Here is a 20,848-nt window from a genome sequence, read left to right on the forward strand (position 1 = left end):
AAACCCATACAGAATGTTACTCTACTGAATATTGTAGGCAATTGTAACACAATGGTATTTGTGTATCTAAACACCTAAACATTGAAAAGGTACAGTAAAAATACCATATTATAATCTTCTGGGACAACCACTGTAAATGTGGTCCATTATTGTTCAAAACATTATTACACACTGCATGACTAGATAACATTATTTCTGACATATATATTATTGTGCTATCTATTCCTCTTCCAAATGTTCACTGGACACATAACAGAATCGATATTACCAATATCAACTCCGTACTCAATACTGAGAGTTTACAAAAAAACTCATTAAATACAGTCCCTCTTCTTAAGTAGTTTATATGCAATGGATGACAAGTACACAAACAGCTATAGCCCAATGACAAGTCGAGAAGTGAGTTTCATTGAGAGGTGAATTCTCAATGGCCAGGCTCACTCAGTAGCTAGTTGAGTGAAAAACACAAATCAGCATCTGTAATTCAGAAGGCAATTCAAATTCAGCAAAATTACAAATGACCATAAAGAGCTTTAGGGTTACCTCGGCAAAGATCTGTTGTTTACCAAGATAAACAAGATATTTTAAAATTTCAGACTCCTTAATTTTTAAAGATACATGGCTTATCTTTTCTACTTAGAATTAAAATATCTTTCAAAAGTTATTTCTGGTCTTCTAGTAGTTTCAGTCTTTGTGTGTATATGTGTATTTGTATATAAGACATGCTATCAACACACATGTATTAACACACATATATGAATAGCTGTCTTTCAAAAACAAGAAAGATGTAGGTTAACAGTTATCAATGAGAGTTAGCCTGAATATTTTAAAAACCTGTTCTTTCTAACTAGACACTAGCATTTGACAAGAGGTGTCTAGTCAGAGGCCATAAAGTAGGAAAAGGGGGTGGTGGAAGGGAGAAGTATGGTATATGTGTTTTAAGAATGCTGATAGTCTTCTCCTTCTACACAGAATGAAAATGTGATCACTATGATCTATTTCAAAGCTTTCTAAATTGTTCTGTATAAATACACTGTACACCTTGCCTTTCAACAATTCAATCTCAATGTAATTTCAGCATGTCCTTAAAATCTTACATTAAACAACCACAAGATAACAACTAAAAGTGATGTAGGTTCACTTCTGGTAAATCTGTGAGTTCTCTGCCATGTCAAAAAAGAAAAAAAAATAAGCCCACCAGTAAATGATTACTGAAAAGACCACTTGCAGCATATGAAACAGACTATTCCTAAATGCTAGTACTCCCTCAGTATGGCTAAGAACGACTGCTCTAAAAACAGTATAACAATTCAGACTTTCATTCCATTAAATTTTTTTGCTGAAGTTTTTATACAAAACAATTTAAAAATTAAAAAGTAAAATTGTTAGCAAAATTGAAACTAAGTTAAATACTTCTACAGGTGCAAATGACATGACTTTGTAATACCAAAAATATGAAGATAAAAAAATTACTAAGTAGTCTTCCATATAATATAAAAAATAGAGAAAACTAAACTTTCCTTCAAGACTCCCACACAGCATGAAAGTTTGAGAATGTAAAGTCTTACCTAGTTTTCGTAAATACCCATAGGCAATGAAACACCAGACAGGGTGCTGCAGGTGTCGTAAGGTCCAATTGTCCGAAGTTTCTGTGACCACATTTTCCTCTCCCAAGTTGGGTCAAGAGCACTTTCTGCCAGTGTGAGCTTTCCACGAAAGGCAGTCACAGTGCATAGAAGCCTCTTCTATCAGTGTCCCTAATCTTGCCCTTTGTATGGGCCTCCACATTCTTCTTGTACGTCAGAACTACCCAGTGGAATGCAATTCTCAGTATCGGAATGTAAACTTATTCAAGTCAGCCTACACCCAGCAAGGGAATACACAGGAGTCAAGCAGATATTATACTGGTGGGCAGTCCTAATTCACAAAATGATTAAAAACGTAATACTCCAATATATCAACTTTTCACACCCCCGTTTCCAGAAAATGATAGGCAGTTACTAAATTTTAGTTTCTTCCTTAAAAAAGTCTAAGTAACTGACTGGACTGATGTTCCTAAATCAAAACCAATTTATTTGTTTAGGACTTACCAAAAAACAATCACATAACACTGTCTTCAGACAGCAGAGTGGCAATTAAAGTAGGGAGGAAAAGCTAACAGGTAACTGCTGATGCCATCAATTCCATTCTCAAAAATTGGTAACGTATATAAGAATAAATTTTAATATAAGTATAAAAGGAAAGTGGGTTGAAAGACTTTCCTTAAAATACATGTAATATTTTCTTAATAAGTTGACTCATTAGTTTAGACCCCAAAAAAGTGACAGCTATGTTAAAAATCACACACACACACCAGATACATATATAAATTACATGTATATGTGTAAACTGCAAACTGCTTCTAAAGCATGGACTTTAACCGGCTTATATTTCAGAAGTATTGGGAAAACTGAACACACACTATACATCTCTAAATTTCTTTCAAGGCTCACTTAGAAACATTCTAACAATCATCTCCCCAACACAAATTAACAGAAGTTTGCTCCTCTGCAAAGTGGATCTCAACATTTAATCTCTGCTTATAAAAATAGCATACACGATAAAAATTATTATACAATATGAAGGCCTTATAGCTGTGCTATTTCCCCTGTTCGTTCCTCAGTAGTTTGTTGTCTATTTAACAAGCACTAAACATACTTAAGCCACTAACATTTTAATTCCTTTAAAAAAAATTCTAACCTGCACTGTCTTCAGTATCTTTGAAGTACCACTAACAGCAATAGTGCTGTCACCTTCTATAGGAGCTCTTTTCTCTGCAGCACTGAGCACGCCCCATTTCCTTGTGTGTTTTCTCCCAGTGAGTCCATGCGCACGGCGAAGCTTGTACAGAGGCCAACATTCCATCTGACGGCTAATTTCCTGCTTCGATGACCCACCCACCTCTCCTGGCTGCAGCTATGTGTTTCGCATGTTGTATGGGTACTCTTTTCGCATACCAGCCTCATGACCTCAGCGGCTGCCTGACAGACACTCTTTATCAATTTCTATTAATTCATTATCTACTCTCTTGTAAGTGAAGGGCAAGTAGGGAAATCTGCAATGTCTGCTATCCTCAGTCTTCAAAGTCAAATGCTTCGTGCTGGCAACATAATTTTGTTATTAAAATTTACCCAAGCTGTGCTACAAACTAGTTGCTCTCCGCCAAAAAGATGCTGAACTATATACCTGGCCTGGGGGATTATCACGGAAAAGACTAGAATAAATTTAAATCAAACAGCATGGGAAAAGTTAAAAGAGGCAGATTTGCTCTCATTTTTCCCTTCAAGAGAAAAAAAGGTGGCTCTTACCTCAGCTGTATTAGGGTGAAGAGAGCAAGCAGTTTTTCTCTCTTGCCACAATCTAAACCAGCAAAGATCAGTGGTGTGATGACTACACTTTGGTAGTATCTATGTCCTCGTGACCAAACTGCTAGAGAACAGCTCAGCTAAATTAATCTGCTGCTATCAGTCTACACAGTGGCACAAACAGGTCTCTGCTGATCACAGTGCTTTGTACACAGATGGCAGCTGATCAGCTTGTATAAAAGTTATGGTCCATAACAGCTTTTCCTTTCAGCATGTAGACACATGCCCATCCAATATACTTTTGTTAAATGTTCACCATTTCAGTGTGCAAAGCTGGCCATGTATGAGTTGTATAGACAAGGAAGCTTAGCTCTAATATCTTATTTTCAAATGGCCTTATTTTTTATAAAATTCATCCAAGAAGTAAAATAAACAATTACATTAAGAAATAACCAAACAGATCTATGTAACATATTAATGAGAAAAATGGCAGATGAATATAATGAATGATTCAGATTGGCCCTAAGCAAGTTAGAACTTGAACTGATCTCAAGAATCACAACTAAACATCTGCTATTCTTTAAAGCTCTATGTTAATGGCATCAAAACCTAGCCACTAGCCTGCCCAAAAATTGGCATATACCATAAGAGAAGTTGAAATGGTAAGTATGTCTTTGTAAGATTGAACCTCAACAAAAATTCAGGTCACTTGAAAAATACTGTATTCATAATTCTTGGAAATTAAAAGAACACATGTACAAGAAAGGAAAAGCATAAACTCATACACATACATAATCTTTTACAAAGTCATAAAATGGCAACTGGTTTAATTCATCTGAATTAAATGTGGACTTTTCTCATGAGCCCGTACTTGTTTTGTAAGTGAAAGACTGTTCTAATTCTACCAATAACTAACACTGGCAATATTGCTTAACCTTTGTTTCAGAGCTTCCCCCTTATAGACTGAAGTGGTAAAAACCTATTACTTATAATCAAAATATAAAATACTTAGGAATAAATAGAATGAAGAATGTGTATGATCTGTATACTAAAAACTACCAAAGGGAACTTAACCTTGCAAAGGGAAATTCTAGAAAACTTAAATGGAGAGAGAGTTCACGGTTTGGAAAGCTCAGTATTGTTAAGATAGTAATCTTTCCCAAGCTGATCTACAGACTCAGTGCAATTCCAACCAAATCCTAACGAACATTTTTTTGGCACTGATAACCTGGTTTAAAATTTATATAAAAAGGCAAGGACAGAATAAAAACAATCAAGAACAAAGTCAGGGATTTATGCTACATGACTTCAAAAGTGACTATAAAGTTACACAAATGAAGATATTGTGGTACTGGTGGAAGAACTGACATGTAAAGCAATGGAACAGAAGAGAGATTCCAGAGATAGATCTAAACAAATATTTCATAGTTAAATAATTTATTTTTACAATTAATTGATTTTAAACAAACATGCCAAGGCAATTCTATGGATTAAAAATATTCTTTTCAAAGTCTTCTAGAACAACGGAATATCTGTATGAAGAAATGTAAATCTCAACCCTTACCTCACACCACACACAAAAATTAAATCAAAATAGATCTCAGATCTAAATGGAAGAAGTAAAACTATTACATTTCTAGAAGAAAAACTGAGGAAACCTTTATGACATGAGGTTAAGAAAAGATTTATTAACGAGGACACTAAAAGTACAAAGTACAAAAAACAGGTTGACAACATGGACTTCATTAAGATTAAAAGCCTTGCCGGGCGCAGTGGCTCAAGCCTGTAATCCCAGCACTTTGGGAGGCCGAGGTGGGTGGATCACGAGGTCAGGAGATTGAAACCATCCTGGCTAACATGGTGAAACCCCGTCTCTACTAAAAATACAAAAAACTAGCCCGGCGTGGTGGCGGGCGCCTGTAGTCCCAGCTACTCGGAGGCTGAGGCGGGAGAATGGCGTGAACCCGGGAGGCGGAGCTTGCAGTGAGTGAGCCGAGATCAGGCCACCGCACTCCAGCCTGGGTGACACAGCGAGACTCCGTCTCAAAAAAAAAAAAAAAAAGATTAAAAGCCTTAGCTTTCAAAAACACAGAGTTTTTATTTTATTTTTTTAAGGTGCATATTAGATTAGGGGGAACTTTTTGCAAAATATAGCCAACAAAATAATTGTATCCAAAACACATAAAGATTGCTTACACAACTCAAAAATAAGACAAACAATCCAATTTTTTAAAACAGCAAAAGAGGTGAACTGACACTTTGCCAAGATATAGAAATGGCCAACAAACACATGAAAAAATTATCAACATTAATCTTCAGAGAAATGCAAAATAAAAACCACGGTAAGAATACTGCCACATATCTACTAGAACAGCTAAGATGAAAAAGACTGACAATACCAAGTGTTGACGAGGATGTGAGGCAAACAGAAATCTCATAAACTGCTAGTGTGCATAAAAAATGTTACAGCCACTGTGGAATACAGTGTGGGAGTTCCTTATACAGTTAAATACACATTTACCATGTTATCCATCAATTTCACCCCAGGTACCTTTCCAAGACATTAAGGAAAGCATACACCCACACAAACAGACATTTGTGAATGTTCATAGAAGCCAAAATATGAAAGCAACTCAATCATTTTCAAATTAATGTTTTGTGAAAGATTAATACTGCCTCATTTACAAAATTCGGTAACTTTATAAATCTGGCATTCACTTTATGTAAGGATTGACAACATATTGCATGGCTTGCTAAAATGACCATGAGACATCTCTGCACTGGGTTGGTCAGTACAGCAAAATTTTAAAGTTTGCAAATTCTGTTCCTGTTCGTTACTTTCTGACATAGCTGTAAGTTCTCTTCTTTTCCTTCGGTATTCTTTCTATTTACCCAACCTCCACCTACCCTACCCTGTATCTACAATCTTTCTCAGGAACCCAGGTTATCTCTTTATATCCCCTGTAATTCCCATCTATTTGTCAATGCATTAATTAAACATGCCTAAAATCAAGTATCTTCATTTCAACTCTGATACCCACCTACCTCATTCCCTCCAGATTTGGTTATAGCTGTCAAAGTAATTGCTCTATAGACATCCAAATTCAAAGAACTGAAGCCATTTTTCACTTTTTTTCTTCCCTTGTCTGTAACCTTCAGTCACTAAATTCCACCAATTAGCCCTTTTAAATTATTCTCCATCAACTTCTTTTTCAATGGAAATACTATCCAGGCCCTTAGCTTTGGCACACAGAGACCATTAAGATAAGGTTCCTGTCTCTGGTTTCAACTTTACCAAATCTTCAAGGGATTCTCTTCTTCTATTGATCTACCTTTAAAACAATTACACATCGATTTTAAAGTCATTCACCTACAGCCTCTCTGTTCGAATCTGATTAACCACCTGCTGGTATGCTTTTAAAACAAGAGAGTCCAAGGTCCAACCCAGATGTGGCAAACCAAAATCTCTAGGGCGTGGGACTCAGCATTTTGCCCATCCTAAGCCAGTCAAATCTAATAACTGCCTGGTTTGAAAACCTCTACCTTGGGCAATTACTTTGAAAGTCTTGCCCCATGTCATCTTCAAACCATCATTATTGCCTAACACAAGGACTCTAAAGTCTTTTCTATATACTGTCCCACAAGCACGTTCTTAGAAAAATTAAAATTCATGTTTCTTGGGCTTGAATGGTAATCAAGCAGCTCTTCTCTACTATATTTGAAAGACTAAAATTACTTGATGTTCCAACATAGATAATCAATGAAAAAAATCTGTTTCAGTCACAATGATGCTTTCAAACACAAAATTTCCTATACATAAGAGATTTTAGAAGTTCACTTAAACGGGGCCAGGTATGGTAGTTCACACCTGTAATCCCAGCACTTTGGGAGGCCAAGGCAGGCGGACCACTTCAGGCCAGGACTTCAAGACCAGCCTGGCCAACATGGCAAAACCCCATCTTTACAAAAAATACAAAAATTAGCCGGGAGTGGTGGCAACATGACCATAATTCCAGCTACTTAGGAGGCTGAGGCACAAGAATCACTTGAGACCGAGAGGCAGAGGTTGCAATGAGACAAGATCACACCACTGCACTCCAGCCTGGGTGGCAGAGCGAGACTCTGTCTTAAAAAAAAAATCACTTAAATGGGATAATGGCTATAAAACCTGGAATAACTTATTCAAAGCCAATTCCTTAGTTTGTGTTCCCAAAATTATGTAAGTTAAAATTCAAGATAAGATGAAAAGAGGTAAACGGAAATGGTCTCATGATTCTGAGTAATAACTAAATTATTATCCTGGACTATATCCATCATGGCAAGAAAAGAGGGAAACATACATGTCTCTGATACATATACGTTAGAGTATATACACGTTCATCCTAAAATATATCTGATTTAGCCTAATGAAATGGAATTTCTCAACTTGAGGTTTTTCTATGTGTAAAACGGAATTAAGTCTGCCTAATGACTGTTTTCTAAATTCACCCTAATGAACCATAAAATAATAATAATAAAACACAAGAATGTGTTTGACAAATTTTAAATTGCCCTCATTTTTAAAACTACCTGAAAATGTTTAATACCAAAGTTACCTTAAGGATATTACACTTACATTCTAAGCAATTTCTAGTTATAAAACACGAAAAGGTAAGCCATCAATTAAAGATAAGGTTAACATTATCTTGAAATATCTGACTCAAAAAAAGTAGACAAAAGCATAACCAAGAAAATAATGATTTAATGTTTGTGTAGCTCTCTAAATACATGAACAGTCAATAGCAGAAATTCTATTTTCTATTTAATAGCAAAAATATGTAACCCCTATAAAGCCATAAGAAACATCTAAGACAATAATTTAAATATTTTGGACTCACAATTCAAAATACTAATTGGTAATAAAAAATAACTGCAGATCCTTTTAAAAACCACATGACATTTAAATTCTTACATTTAAAAAAGCAATAATATAAATATCTAAGCTATAGTCCTTCACTTTATTATTTCAACAAGTACTGTCAAAAAATTTACAATACATGGAAAAAATTAAGTGGGTACATAATACAGAATAAAGCCATCTTCTTTAACATTTCAAAATATGATTTTGTTGTCTTCAAAATATATATATATACACACACACACATATTCAACTCATAAGAAGGTTCCTGAACTATGATTAATTGGACATTTTTATCTTAATAATGACATTCCAATTTCCCAGAGTATAATTTGCATCACATATCAATCCTTCTTTTAACCATATTATTATTACTCTTGTTATTTTCTGTTAGTGACCCCAATACAGAGAGTACACTTTCTTAAACAAAAACAAATTTAGCTGCTCTATTATTTTAAGATACACCCTGAATTCATACAAGTGAAACAGTAACTCACACATCCCTCTGTCCCTTCTCCAAACACAACCGCAGCACAGACAGGAGGTAGGAGTTCCTGAGCACTTAGCAGTGGGTAACCAAACGAAACATCTTCCAGAGGAAAATACTGTGTTTCATTGACACAAACATCAGACTCTAAAATCTTTATGAAATATAGTATTATTTATTTCTTCAAGAGAAATATAAACATCACTGCAAACAGGACTTCTGGGATGAACTATCACACACTCATTTATAGCACGGATCACAAACAATGCCCTAACTGAAGACTTTAAGCATCAGGTGACCTGTGGAACTCCATCAACTATACACACAAAAAATATCAGAGTCTTTCTCTTTACGGCTACTTACTGTGCTAAGACACTACCAATCCCAGTACTCCAAAGGCCACAGAAGCCTGCATAAACGTACAGCACATCTGCGATGTTGTGGTTATAGCAACCAAATTCCCAACTTGATCCAGCAATTGAACCCTCTCTCTCTAGAGAACAGTTTTGCTCTGTGCATCAGGTATCACATTGGAATATGATGTACAACAGGAAAGAGAGTTCTAAATAATGCTAAAAATCATGTTAGTGTTCCAGGATGAAGATACTTCATACTGAATCAGAAAGTATGAGGAACACCCGAAGGGGGAATATTTTAATATATACCACTGTGACTATTTACATATTTCACTTTACTCCTTTAGAGACCTACCTTATTTTACATTTAAAATAGAATATACTTACATCTAGTGTAACTAAAGTTTCCCTTCAATATCATCAACTCTAGTTGAACCAAGTTGACATTTGTTTCATCATTTTCTTTGCCTTATTTGGAATTCTCTCCCAGCACTTCCTTAAAACCTTTAATATAAGCCTTTGCCTTATATATGTCATAGGAATACCAGGACTTGAGTAAACTTTCGGTAGGACAAATAGGAATTACAGATAATGTAAAAGCTAAAGGAGTGTGGCTAAGCTGATGTAGGATGTGAGCACAGGCAATTAATGCACTCCAAGAGTGAGGGGGAAAACTGAAAAGTAGGTGTAACAGAGACCGTGGGTTCCCTGCTCCAATATTCATTTTCCTCTTTCTCCTTAGAAGGATATTTTTATATTATTTTTAGCAGGGTACATCACATTGTAGAATAAAAGACTACATGTCCCAGGATCCTGGGTGGCCTGAAGTAGCCACATGACTACATTCTGGACAATGAGATATAAATAGAAATGACGTTTCAAGGAATCTGTCTTGGATGGAAAAGGTAACTTTTCTGCTCTATTGCCTTTCCTCCTGCTTCTAGCTTTTAATGCAGACATGATGGCTGGGGTTCGGCAGCCACCTGTGCTATGAACTGACCCTGAAAATGCAAGCATATGCTAGCACAAGTAGAGAAGAAGGGTGGAAGCCTGTAACCTTTCACCTTTGGAGCCACCACCAAACCATCCTGGACCATCCACTCCCAGGGTCTTTTTCTGTGAGAGAAAAATTGGGTCCTACTGTATTGTTGTAATTGGTTTTTGCAACCAAAACTAATTACAACAAACACAGTAAAGAAAACCAATATCCAGCAAACCCCATTTGCCTTTTTTCCTCTTCTACACCCCTGCAAAGGTCGAACAACATCAATTTCTCATACGCTTTCCCCAGACTCCTCCTTCCATTACCTTGCAACCTCATTCTTTTCCCTGGTTTTCTCATCTATATCAACCTGACATTAAATAAATTGTAGGCTACTGAAAAGTTATTTCTGAAAGGGAATATGTTATCATAATATTGTCAAACTTTATAAGTGATTTTTTTAAAGAGCAAGTTAAAAATATAATCCTGACCCAACAGAATTTAGCAAACATTTATTAAACGCCTGCTGTGTCCTAGGCACTGGGGAAGCAAAGATGAATAACAGAGCCCACACCTCTGAAAATATCACAGCTTAGTATGATAGGCAATGATTGATCCTGACAGGAACATAAGGGTAGACTTCCTAAAGAAATTCACAGGGTGGGGGAAGGTGCTAACAATGTGGTGGATATCCCAGACAGACACAACAGCTTAGACAAAAGTATGTCCAGACCACAGAGATCAGTAACTGTAGAGCATGTTGGAAGCACCACAAGCTGGAAGCATTTTGAGCTGCCCTGTATGTCTCATCAAGGGAGTGTGGATTTATGTTTGGCAGCAGGAAATCATGGAATTTCCAAATCTACCAACTGACCTACATCTCTTATCCTAAGTTTATAAAAGAGCATGAAGTGTTTTCACGCTCTCAAAAGCTAACACCTCCCCCACCCCATCCCACCCCACTGTGGGCATTTCATCCACTTCTGCAAGTACCTCCCCTCTTTCCTTTATCACCTTTGTACCTCTCTCAACTGGATCGTTTCCATCAACACACAAACACATGCTAGCATCTCCTAATTTTGAAGAGACAAACCCCTCTTGACTTTAAAACTCCTAGTCACCACCCCATTTTCCCGCTCTACTTCACTATGAAATTTCTTGATATGATGGAATTTTCTGTTTCACCAATTCTTCTCTCCCCATTGTCTCCTCAACCAGCTCCACCACTCCACTAACACGAGTCCTGTTAGGTCACAGGACTCCCATGTTGCTAAATCCAAAGGTTATGTCTCCCATTATTGAATGTCCCTGCAGCACTAGACAAAGTGACCCTTCTCCCTTCTCAAAACACTTTTTAATCTCTTGGCTTTGATAGCACACGGGGAGGATCTCTCCTTTAGTTCAGCACCACATTCTAAGCAAGCATGTAAGAAGCAATAAATATTTGTAGGATGAATAAGATAGAAGTATACGCATATCAAACATTGCAGGTGAGTTTAGATCAGAAGTCAGGATAAAAGAGCTCATTAGTACTGATTAAGCACAAAGGTAAGGAATCTCTTGAAAAGACATGACTAATAACCTGGAGTAACATCTGATTTTAGAAATCAGTTCTGGTCATTTTTGCTCGTAACTTTTGATAATCCTTTTGGTAAACAATTCTTCAAAGATAAAGTTGTTGGGACACTACCCCTTGTAGTGATTAGGTTTTGCACATTAATATCTTAAAAAGAACGATACATATACCGCTCATTCTTGATAAACTACCTACTTAATAATTACTCAATAGGTTAATGCTTTGTAAAACTAATACAGGTATGTCAGTTTTTTACACCTGTTGCCGGATTAGGTGCGGGGTAAATTAAGTGCAGAAGACTTAAGGGAACAGAGTCAAGTCCTAGAGGATGAATTGATACACATACACACAAACAAATATATATTTATGCACATGTGTATATTTTAACTCAACTGTAGATTCAGTTATACATACATGCATAGATCAAATTGAACATTTTTAGGTTAAAATGGATGGCTCCCTGCCTAACCTAGTACTTTTATTAACTGACCAACTACAGGGCCCAATCATCTGCTTCTGTAAAAATAACATGATAATGAGTTGTACAAGACGAATCCTAAGATAAGCAGTTCTTACACACTTAGTAACCCTTACTAATTCTCCCATCATCTAACTTTAGGCCATTCCAAATATGACTTAAATAAAGTCTTATGGTTTTCCTTTTCAAGAAAACAACAACAACTTTTTTTTTTTTTAGATGGAGTCTCACTCTGTTGCCCAGGCTGGAGTGTGGTGGCATGATCTTGGCTCACTGCAACCTCTGCCACCCAGGTTCAAGAGATTCTCGTGCCTCGTCCTACCGAGTATCTGGGACTACAGGCTTCTGCCACCACACCTGACTAATTTTTTTTGTATTTTTAGTAAAGATGGGGTTTTCACCATGTTGGCCAGGCTGTTCTTGAACTCCTGACCTCAGGTCATCTGCCTGCCTCAGCCTCCCAAAGTGCTGGGATTACAGGCATGAGGCACTGCGCCCGGCCAACAACTTCTAATAATGTTCTCTATAAAGAAAACATCTAAAAAGCTTATGTATTGCCTCATTTAATCCTATTATAAGTTAGTGATATTTTCCTATGGTAGGAGGAAAGGGTATGTAAGACCAGTATATTACTTGTAAAACTCAATGAGGACAGTTTTAACATGATTTGTAGTTTTTTCCTTTTTCCCCTCCATTCCTTCTCCAATCACCACACTTCTATCATGCTTAATCTGCACTCCAGCTGTGATTTTTGCCAATACCTGAAAGTAAATCTTACGTGAATATACAACTTCCAGAACTCCATCCCTCACTTATCTTTATGCCTTTTGGATATGTTTAATGTCCAATAAAGTTACCCTTCTGTAACATAATTCACCAGTGAGTTATTTTTTAAAATGTTATACTCCTTAAGGTATCTTCAGTAAGTCATTGTATGACTTAAAACAAATGTATACTCTTTCAAGAATATGATTTTCTAATCCTATATAGCTCTTTACATGAAATAAGAAACACTTAAATTTGTCTTCACTACAGGTGGCAAAAAACATATGAAAAAATGCTCAACATCAATAATTAAGAGAGAAATTCAAATCAAAGCCACACTGAGATACCATCTCACACCAGTCAGAATGGCTATATTAAAACGTCAAAAAACAACAGATGCTGGCCAGGCTGCGGAGAAAAGCAAACGCTTATACACTATTGGTGGGAATCTAAATTAGTTCAGACATTATGGAGAACAGGTTGGAGATTTCTCAAAAGAAATAAAAATAGAACTGCCATTTGACCCACCCATCCCATTACTGGGTATATAATCAAAGGAAAAGAAATCGTTCTACCAAAAAGAAACCTGCCCTTGCACATTCATCTCAGCAATATTCACAATCGCAAAGACATGGAGTCAAACTAAGTGCCCATCTGTGGTGGACTGGATAGACAACGTGGTACACGTACACCATGGAATGCTACACAGCCATAAAAAATGTCCTCTGCAGCAACATGGATGGAGCTGGAGGCTGCAGCAACATGGATGGAGCTGGAGGCTGCAACACAGAAACAGAAAACCAAATACCACATGTTCTCCCTTATAAGTGGGAGCTAAACATTAGGTACTCATGGACATAAACATGGCAACAACAAACAGTGGGGAGTACAAGAGTGAGGAGGAAGGAAGGGGGCAAGAATTGAAAAGCTACCTATTGCATACTTTGCTCACTATCTGGGTGATGGGTTCAATCAAACCCAAACCTCAGCATCACACAATATACCCTCGCAAAAAAAACCTGCACAAGTACTCCCTGAATCTAAAATCAAAGTCAAAATTAAAATAAATAATCCCACTTGAAAACAAATAAATAAATTTGTCTTCAGTCTCTGCCACATATAGAACCACTCATCCATTGTTTTACCTCCTCCCATTACTAAAAAAAAAAACCTTACAGGATCTCAGAACAATCACTTAACTTATCATGCAGCACCGGCAAGCAGAAAGTAGGCCTGCGACTTTTAAACTCAAGTAGCTCATTGTTCGTCATGTGAATCAAAATGAGAATAGTATTTCAGCCTCTCCAAACTGATTTAGTTAAATGTTCTGTTTCTCCACTTATTCTCACTACAGCTGCCAGCTCTGATTTAAAATGTGATTATTAAGAGTACCACAGCACAGTTTTAATTTTTAAATTATAGATACAGTTGGTATCAATGAAGGAGAAGCACTAATTGTAAATGGACACAGTCAATGTGGTGCAAATACATGATATGCACATTTCTTTCAACCTTCTGCCAATGTTACCTGAGACCTAATTTACCAACAGTCCCGGCTTTCCAACCAAGTTATACAGCTTTATAAAGTAGAGCTCTCATCAATGCCACTATTACCAATGCTTCTGTAACTATTTCACTCCCTAAACTACACTTGCATTCTAGATAAATTGATCTCAATCTTTTGTCCTCACTCAAGCTGTTGGTTATGTTTGAATCGTCCTCACTCAATCCTCTCTCTGTGCCATCACTCATGTTCTTTCCCATGTCCACATTTTCTTCCTGACCGCTTTCCAACAATCTAAATTATAAACCCAACTCAAAAATACCCCCTTAAGAGCCACCCTTGAGGGCCTTCCACATACATTAAAATATCCCTGTCTTTGAAAGGATTTTGCATTTTGTATGGTCTTTGCCACGTCGATTTACACTGTACTACGCACTTGTTCAATGATACCCAGGGAAATTTTTCTACTTTCCATGCAACCGCCTCATTGCCCCAAGCAGACACTAAGTTACATGACGGCAGGGGTAGATCATCTTGCTTCTTTTGAATACTCTAGGACTCTTTGTAGAGACCACACAGTAGGAGAGTGGTCAGGTCAATGCAAGTTTCAATTAATGTTTGAAAAAACACTGAAACCTATAAAATGAGGAGAATAATCCATAGATAAGCATGGAAAGGACCCATGAAGCAAACCTCAATTTTGATGGCACTTCGCTGTACAGCAGTTCCCACTGCCAGTACATTTTCAGTTATAGATTAAATTTCTTAACGCACTTGTAGTATAGATTATTTTGCCTACTAAGTCTGCTGCCCGAATAACGTGGTAAATCAAACCCTAAAGTCCATGCATCAGAAGCCACCACTCTCTGTATAGTCTTTGTCCTAATCTCTCTGGTTTCCAGCCTTAATTACCATCCTCCTATTGGCATCTTCAAAGTTCCAAGACTAATAGCTACCCTGGGATTAATTTCCCTTCAACCTTACAGTCCCTACCTGGCCAACACATAAAAGAAAGTGAAGAGATTCCTCTCCAAATGCTCTATATAAAAGATATAAAAAGTTTTAAACTATCAGAGCAATAAAGATGCTGTTTATGATTAAATATGGGACACATGACTATTTCTTAAAGGCCCTTCCTTTGAGACTTCTATGATAAAATTGATTTTATTAAGAAAATCAGATTAAGCATTTCAACAGCAGTGATTTTTTAAGACTATAACCAACATAAAAGAGTCTCTTTGTATAACAATAATGATTCATGTCTTAAATATCTAGCATAGGCCAGGTGCAGTGGCTCACGCCTGTAATCCCAGAACTTTGGGAGGTCAAGGTGGGAGGATCGCTTGAGGTCAGGGTTTGAGACCAGCCTGGGCAACACCGCAAGACCCCATCTTTCCCCTCAAACATTTTTCAAATCAGCAGGGCATACTGGTGTGTGCCTGTAGTTCCAGTCACTTGGGAGGCTGAGGAGACAGGATGGGTTAAGCCCAGGAGGTTGAGGCCACAGTGAGCTAACATTGCGCCATTGCACTCAAGACTAGATGACAGACTGAGAACCTGTCTCTTTAAAAACCAAACAAACAACAACAACAACAAAAACTGGCAGTGGCTCACATCTGTAATCCCAGGGTTTTGGGAGGCCAAGGTGGGAGGATCAGTTGAGGTCAGGAGTTCGGGAGCAGCCTGGCCAACAAGGTGAAACCTCGTCTCCACTTCAAGTACAAAACATTGCAGGATGTGGTGGTAGGTACCTGTAATACCAACTATTTGGGGGGCCGAGGCCCGATAATCGCTTGAACGTGGAAGGCGGAGGCTGCAGTGAGCTGAGATTGTGCCACTACACTCCAGCCTGGACAACAGAGTAAGACTCCATAACCCCCTCCCCACAAAATAAAACTTGTACACTTTTTTTTTTCTTACTGCAAATAGGATTTTTAATGACTGATAAATTAGTAGAAAAATGCTCTAACTCAATGAGTTTACATGAAACCTAGGTAAACTATCTCCTTCTCTAACAAATAATCTAAAGAGCTAGATATACATTTAGAAATACAGTCTGAACCTATCTTTAATAAATTCCTAGCCTTCCAGAAGTCAGCAGCCAAAAAATAATATATTGGTTCATTATTATATTGTGACTTTATTAGGAAATAGGCTTCATCATTCATAGAATGGGGTAATTTTAGACAAAAATTTAAATTCCACAATTTCTATTATAATTTTTTAAATATACTGATTTCAGGTATTTAGGGGCAATGAAAATTGTCAATGTTTTCCTATCCATTACATACAATAGCATAAAGCAAAGGTACATTAGAAAACCATTTCTAAATCTGCAACCTCATAAGATAATCTTCATCTATTGCTTTCCAGCCCCACAGCTGTTGCAAATGATGCCTCTGAAAATATTATGTAGGAAAAACTCCTTCTTCTTACTACCCTCTGCCTGTCAATTATTTTAATAAATCAACCTGCAATGACTATGGGTGTAATCAGCACCTCATAAAGTTATGCAGCACACAACCTTACAACCGAGTGGCCACAACTGCTTCACTCATAGATGTGAAAAAACACATCACAGTTTGCACTGTTTCTATATTCACCTATGGCAAATATTCTCTCTCACCCACACACTCCATTCTTAAATTACCTTTGCTAGCAATCTTCTGTTGATACAAAGAAACTGAATTCATTTTAAACGACTTTTAAGAAAACAATAACTATAAATTGTACCTTGCTTCAATACAACTATAATTCAAATAAGAGTTTAGCTCTATCTGAAGGCAACAATATATGTAACAACACAAAATACATGATGTTACAGGCACTTGTATAAATATCAATGTTTCAAAACTTGACAAATTTCTAGTAGATTAAAAATAAAACTCACAAAAACATTCATAATCACTGAAACTGCTTGAAGTGGAGAAGAGTAAGCAAGCTGTCAATGACAGTCACATAGGAATTCATAAGCTCTACAAACCTTAACAAGGAACAACACTCATGTTTGAACAACCAAAGTAAAAGTACATACCCAAACCACCCTCATCTATCTAGGAAGGTAACTAAAACAAAAGAAAAAAAATTAGAAAAACATACAATGCTGACTTAAATGTCGACTGAGGGATTTCAATAAGGCTAATTAAATCTGGAAGCCAAATGACAGATTTTCTGCCATATACATCCTCCCTTTTCACTGGATGAAATCATGTGTGAAAACAATTTCATCAGAATTAGTCAAAAATATAAAAATGCTGTTCCAGATCTTTTGGTACTTTCAAGGTGAATTACCCGTTAAAACAAGTTGGCACTTTCAAGAGAATGCTCAGTTGACTTATTATATACTGATAACCAATTTCCAGGCTTACACGATAAAAACATAGGTTGAAGAATCATCTGTAAACTAGTTGTTTTATGAAACTGGACTGTCAGTAATACCTAATCCATATAGAACCTCAGTATTTTCTGGGAAGAGAAATATATATTGAATCACTAATGCCAATCTTCAGCATAACACCACTAAACTCTTTCTCATTAAAACAATCTCAGTCCTATTCCTAAGGCAACATCCCCAAAGGAAACAAACAACTTGGACAGTGCAAATGTCAGCAGGTGCAACATGAAGCAATAACCTATAAATAGTACTGGCTTGTCATTCCGTCAGAACCGCTATTCCCTCTTTCACCCTATTAAAGTACTAACTGGCAAGCACTTGACATCCAGCCAGAAGAGTAACTTATGTCATCTTTTAAAATAATTAGATACAGAGTCCAATGTGCTCAAGAAATAAGTCTGAACTGCAAGTCCTCTTTTTTCTAGAATAGCAGTCTTTTGAACATTAAGTTCCCTTTCCAGAAGTTAGAACAAGCTGTTACTTGACTAGTTGATAATGGCTGGTAGTCAAGGACGACCACTACTGGCTTCTTCACTGTTCTAGGGCTTCAGTCTTATGCATTTAGTTTGTACAACAGACCTTGTATTAAGATGATGATAAAGTCACAATCGGTGTTCTTTTTAAGACATAAATTTCAAATTGCATTTGCTACAGCATTATTTATAATAAAATGTATCCTTTACAATTATTAACTAAATTGTGGAAAGTTCAAATAACTAAATGTTAAATAGGCATTAGAAGTTATAAAGAGTAAATCTTTTTATGAAGAATTTTTAATATTATAAGGCAACATATATATTCTTTAACCGGAATAAGGAAGACATTAAATTGTATTTAAAGCACGATCTTAAACACAAGCATATTAAGTGTAGAGAAAAAATACTATTAAAGAATGATTATCTTGGATGAGAGAATTTTAGCTGATAATGTTTCTTCTCTTTATTTTTGAAAATGTATATGGTAATTACTACTTTTATATTAAATTATATGTAATTTTTAAAATATGCCAATGCTTAAATACTGTTTGCCAGCACCTTCTTTTAAGTTCAGAAACAGAATCAGACAGAACCTCCAAAAAGGGACCAAATAGTAGGTCCTGAGTCTGAAGGAATGGAAGAGCTTTACGATTCCAGTGGAGATATTCCTGCAGGAAACAGAATTCCTAGAATTATCAAAGCTAGCTCACAGGGTCACTCCAGGCTTTCTAGGCAGATTTCCAGGAGGTACAACCACCCTCCATCCTGTATTACCATAGTTTCCTCATTCATAAAATATAGGTAATAATTGTACCCAATTCAAAGGGGAGTTATGAAATTATTTAATATATACAAAACATTTAAAATGGTGAATGGAAAATAATGTAAAAGCTTAGCTATTTTGTCATCATTCTTTTATTACTATTATTTTTATTACTACAATTATTACTATCTCTATTACTACTACCACCACCACCAATGGTAGCATCATTTCCAAGACTATTACTACAGGAACAAGCAGGCAGTAGAGTTTCCCTCCCTCATGTGACCATTTTCCAAAGAGAATATGTTTGTCAATTTGACCTCAAAGAAGTAGAAGGGCAAAGAGGCATGAGAATCCCACCCAAGATTATTTTTAATTAGATGCAATGTGCCTCTGGCACTCCTTCACTAGCATTCTGGCCACCAAAGGCCCGTTCTACTCACGTCAGCTACCACACCCAGGCTGATCTTTCTCCACAGTGTAAAATTACCTCTCCTTGTTTCAGACTCTGACCTTTTATAAAAATTTGTTGACATCTTTCAAATAGATTCTTCCTAAGAGCCTGACCCATTCAGAGTATTTATCAACAAGACATTTGAATATTTTTATAGAAGAGCTAAGTGACAGAAAGGGGCAATCCCCGTACTTTAACAAATTTAGTCAATTCAAATAAAATATTTATTTTGTAATTTAAAATAAAAATACTTATAAGTTTAAAACCTTTAGTAAAAATTATTTACTTGCGAAAAGTACATAGAAACGTAACTACTGAAACTCAGTAGCTGACACCCTTGGGGAACCTGAACCTAGGCAATCATGTATGCAACAGATGAGCCCTAACCCTTTCTGGCCACAGCTGGTTGGAAGACAGGAATACATCCGCCCCAACCCAGGCCAGTCAGATTGTATCCTGAGGAATCTAAAGACAATACCAGCACTGCAGTCAAACAATGTAAACATTAGGGACATAAGGCCTTAAGTGAGTAGTCAGCACATACAAGTCAAAGACAGGGAGAAAGGAATTAACAGCCTTACAGAGCAGGTAGCCAATCCATAGACAAATGCAAAACTGAAAGGTCATATGGTCTTGAGAAACAAAAAATGTCAATGAAAGTCCCTGGCTCTCCATTTCTAGACCCATGTGGTCTTAATGAACTTTCTTTGTCTCTCTTTAAATGTTTATGAGACTGCCTGCTATACTCTTTAAGTTAGTTCCCCTTTATCTGAGCTATCTTGAGCTGATTTTATTCCTTAGGAGCAAACGTGCCCTCAACACAGCTGACATAATCATGTAACAAATGCACATGTCATCAGCATGTTTTCTGTTCTTGCCCTTTGTTAAAGAGATTGGAACCGTATATAAAAAACAAAGTTATTTCTTAAAGATTCATGTATCTACATCCCAAAGTACTGTCTTGCTTTGCGTCAGCACAAGAGGACACAGGAATAGAAAAAAATTTTAGAACTCAATTCTGCAAAAGAATTTCAAGCTTCATGGATAATCTGTTACAGAATGTCTATACGATACCTGCTTCTTGGAAGAAACATGGATTCCTTGATGAACACGGAACCAGAAAGAAGGATATACCAGCAGGTCCCAATATCATCGGGGCTGAAAAGAAACAGTAACAGAATCAGATTGTTACCCTATAACAACACCAACAACAAAATTAAAACATATAGCACAAAGTGCAGCACCCGTATAACTTTTAACATAATAAAGAACAATAGCATAAAACACATTCATAAAAATACCATTATTCAACTATTGAAATCATTTTTACAAATTACTTTATATCCCTGAAATACACAAAAGATAATTATTA

The 20,848-nt window shown here is 36.6% G+C and overlaps 1 protein-coding gene across 6 annotated transcripts in view; it reads right to left on the bottom strand.

Moving 5' to 3' along the window:
• Positions 1–20,848, bottom strand: part of RAPGEF2 (Rap guanine nucleotide exchange factor 2) — a 262,493-nt gene that overhangs the window by 130,653 nt on the left and 110,992 nt on the right. For all 6 annotated transcript variants that reach the window (XM_023228378.2, XM_023228369.3, XM_023228352.3 and 3 more), the window contains exon 4: positions 20,551–20,634. In XM_023228378.2, the coding sequence (XP_023084146.1) occupies positions 20,551–20,634 (84 nt within the window). The remainder of the gene's footprint in view (positions 1–20,550; positions 20,635–20,848) is intronic.

The sequence above is a fragment of the Piliocolobus tephrosceles genome, chromosome 3, assembly GCF_002776525.5.
Source record: "Piliocolobus tephrosceles isolate RC106 chromosome 3, ASM277652v3, whole genome shotgun sequence".
Classification (NCBI taxonomy): domain Eukaryota; kingdom Metazoa; phylum Chordata; class Mammalia; order Primates; family Cercopithecidae; genus Piliocolobus; species Piliocolobus tephrosceles.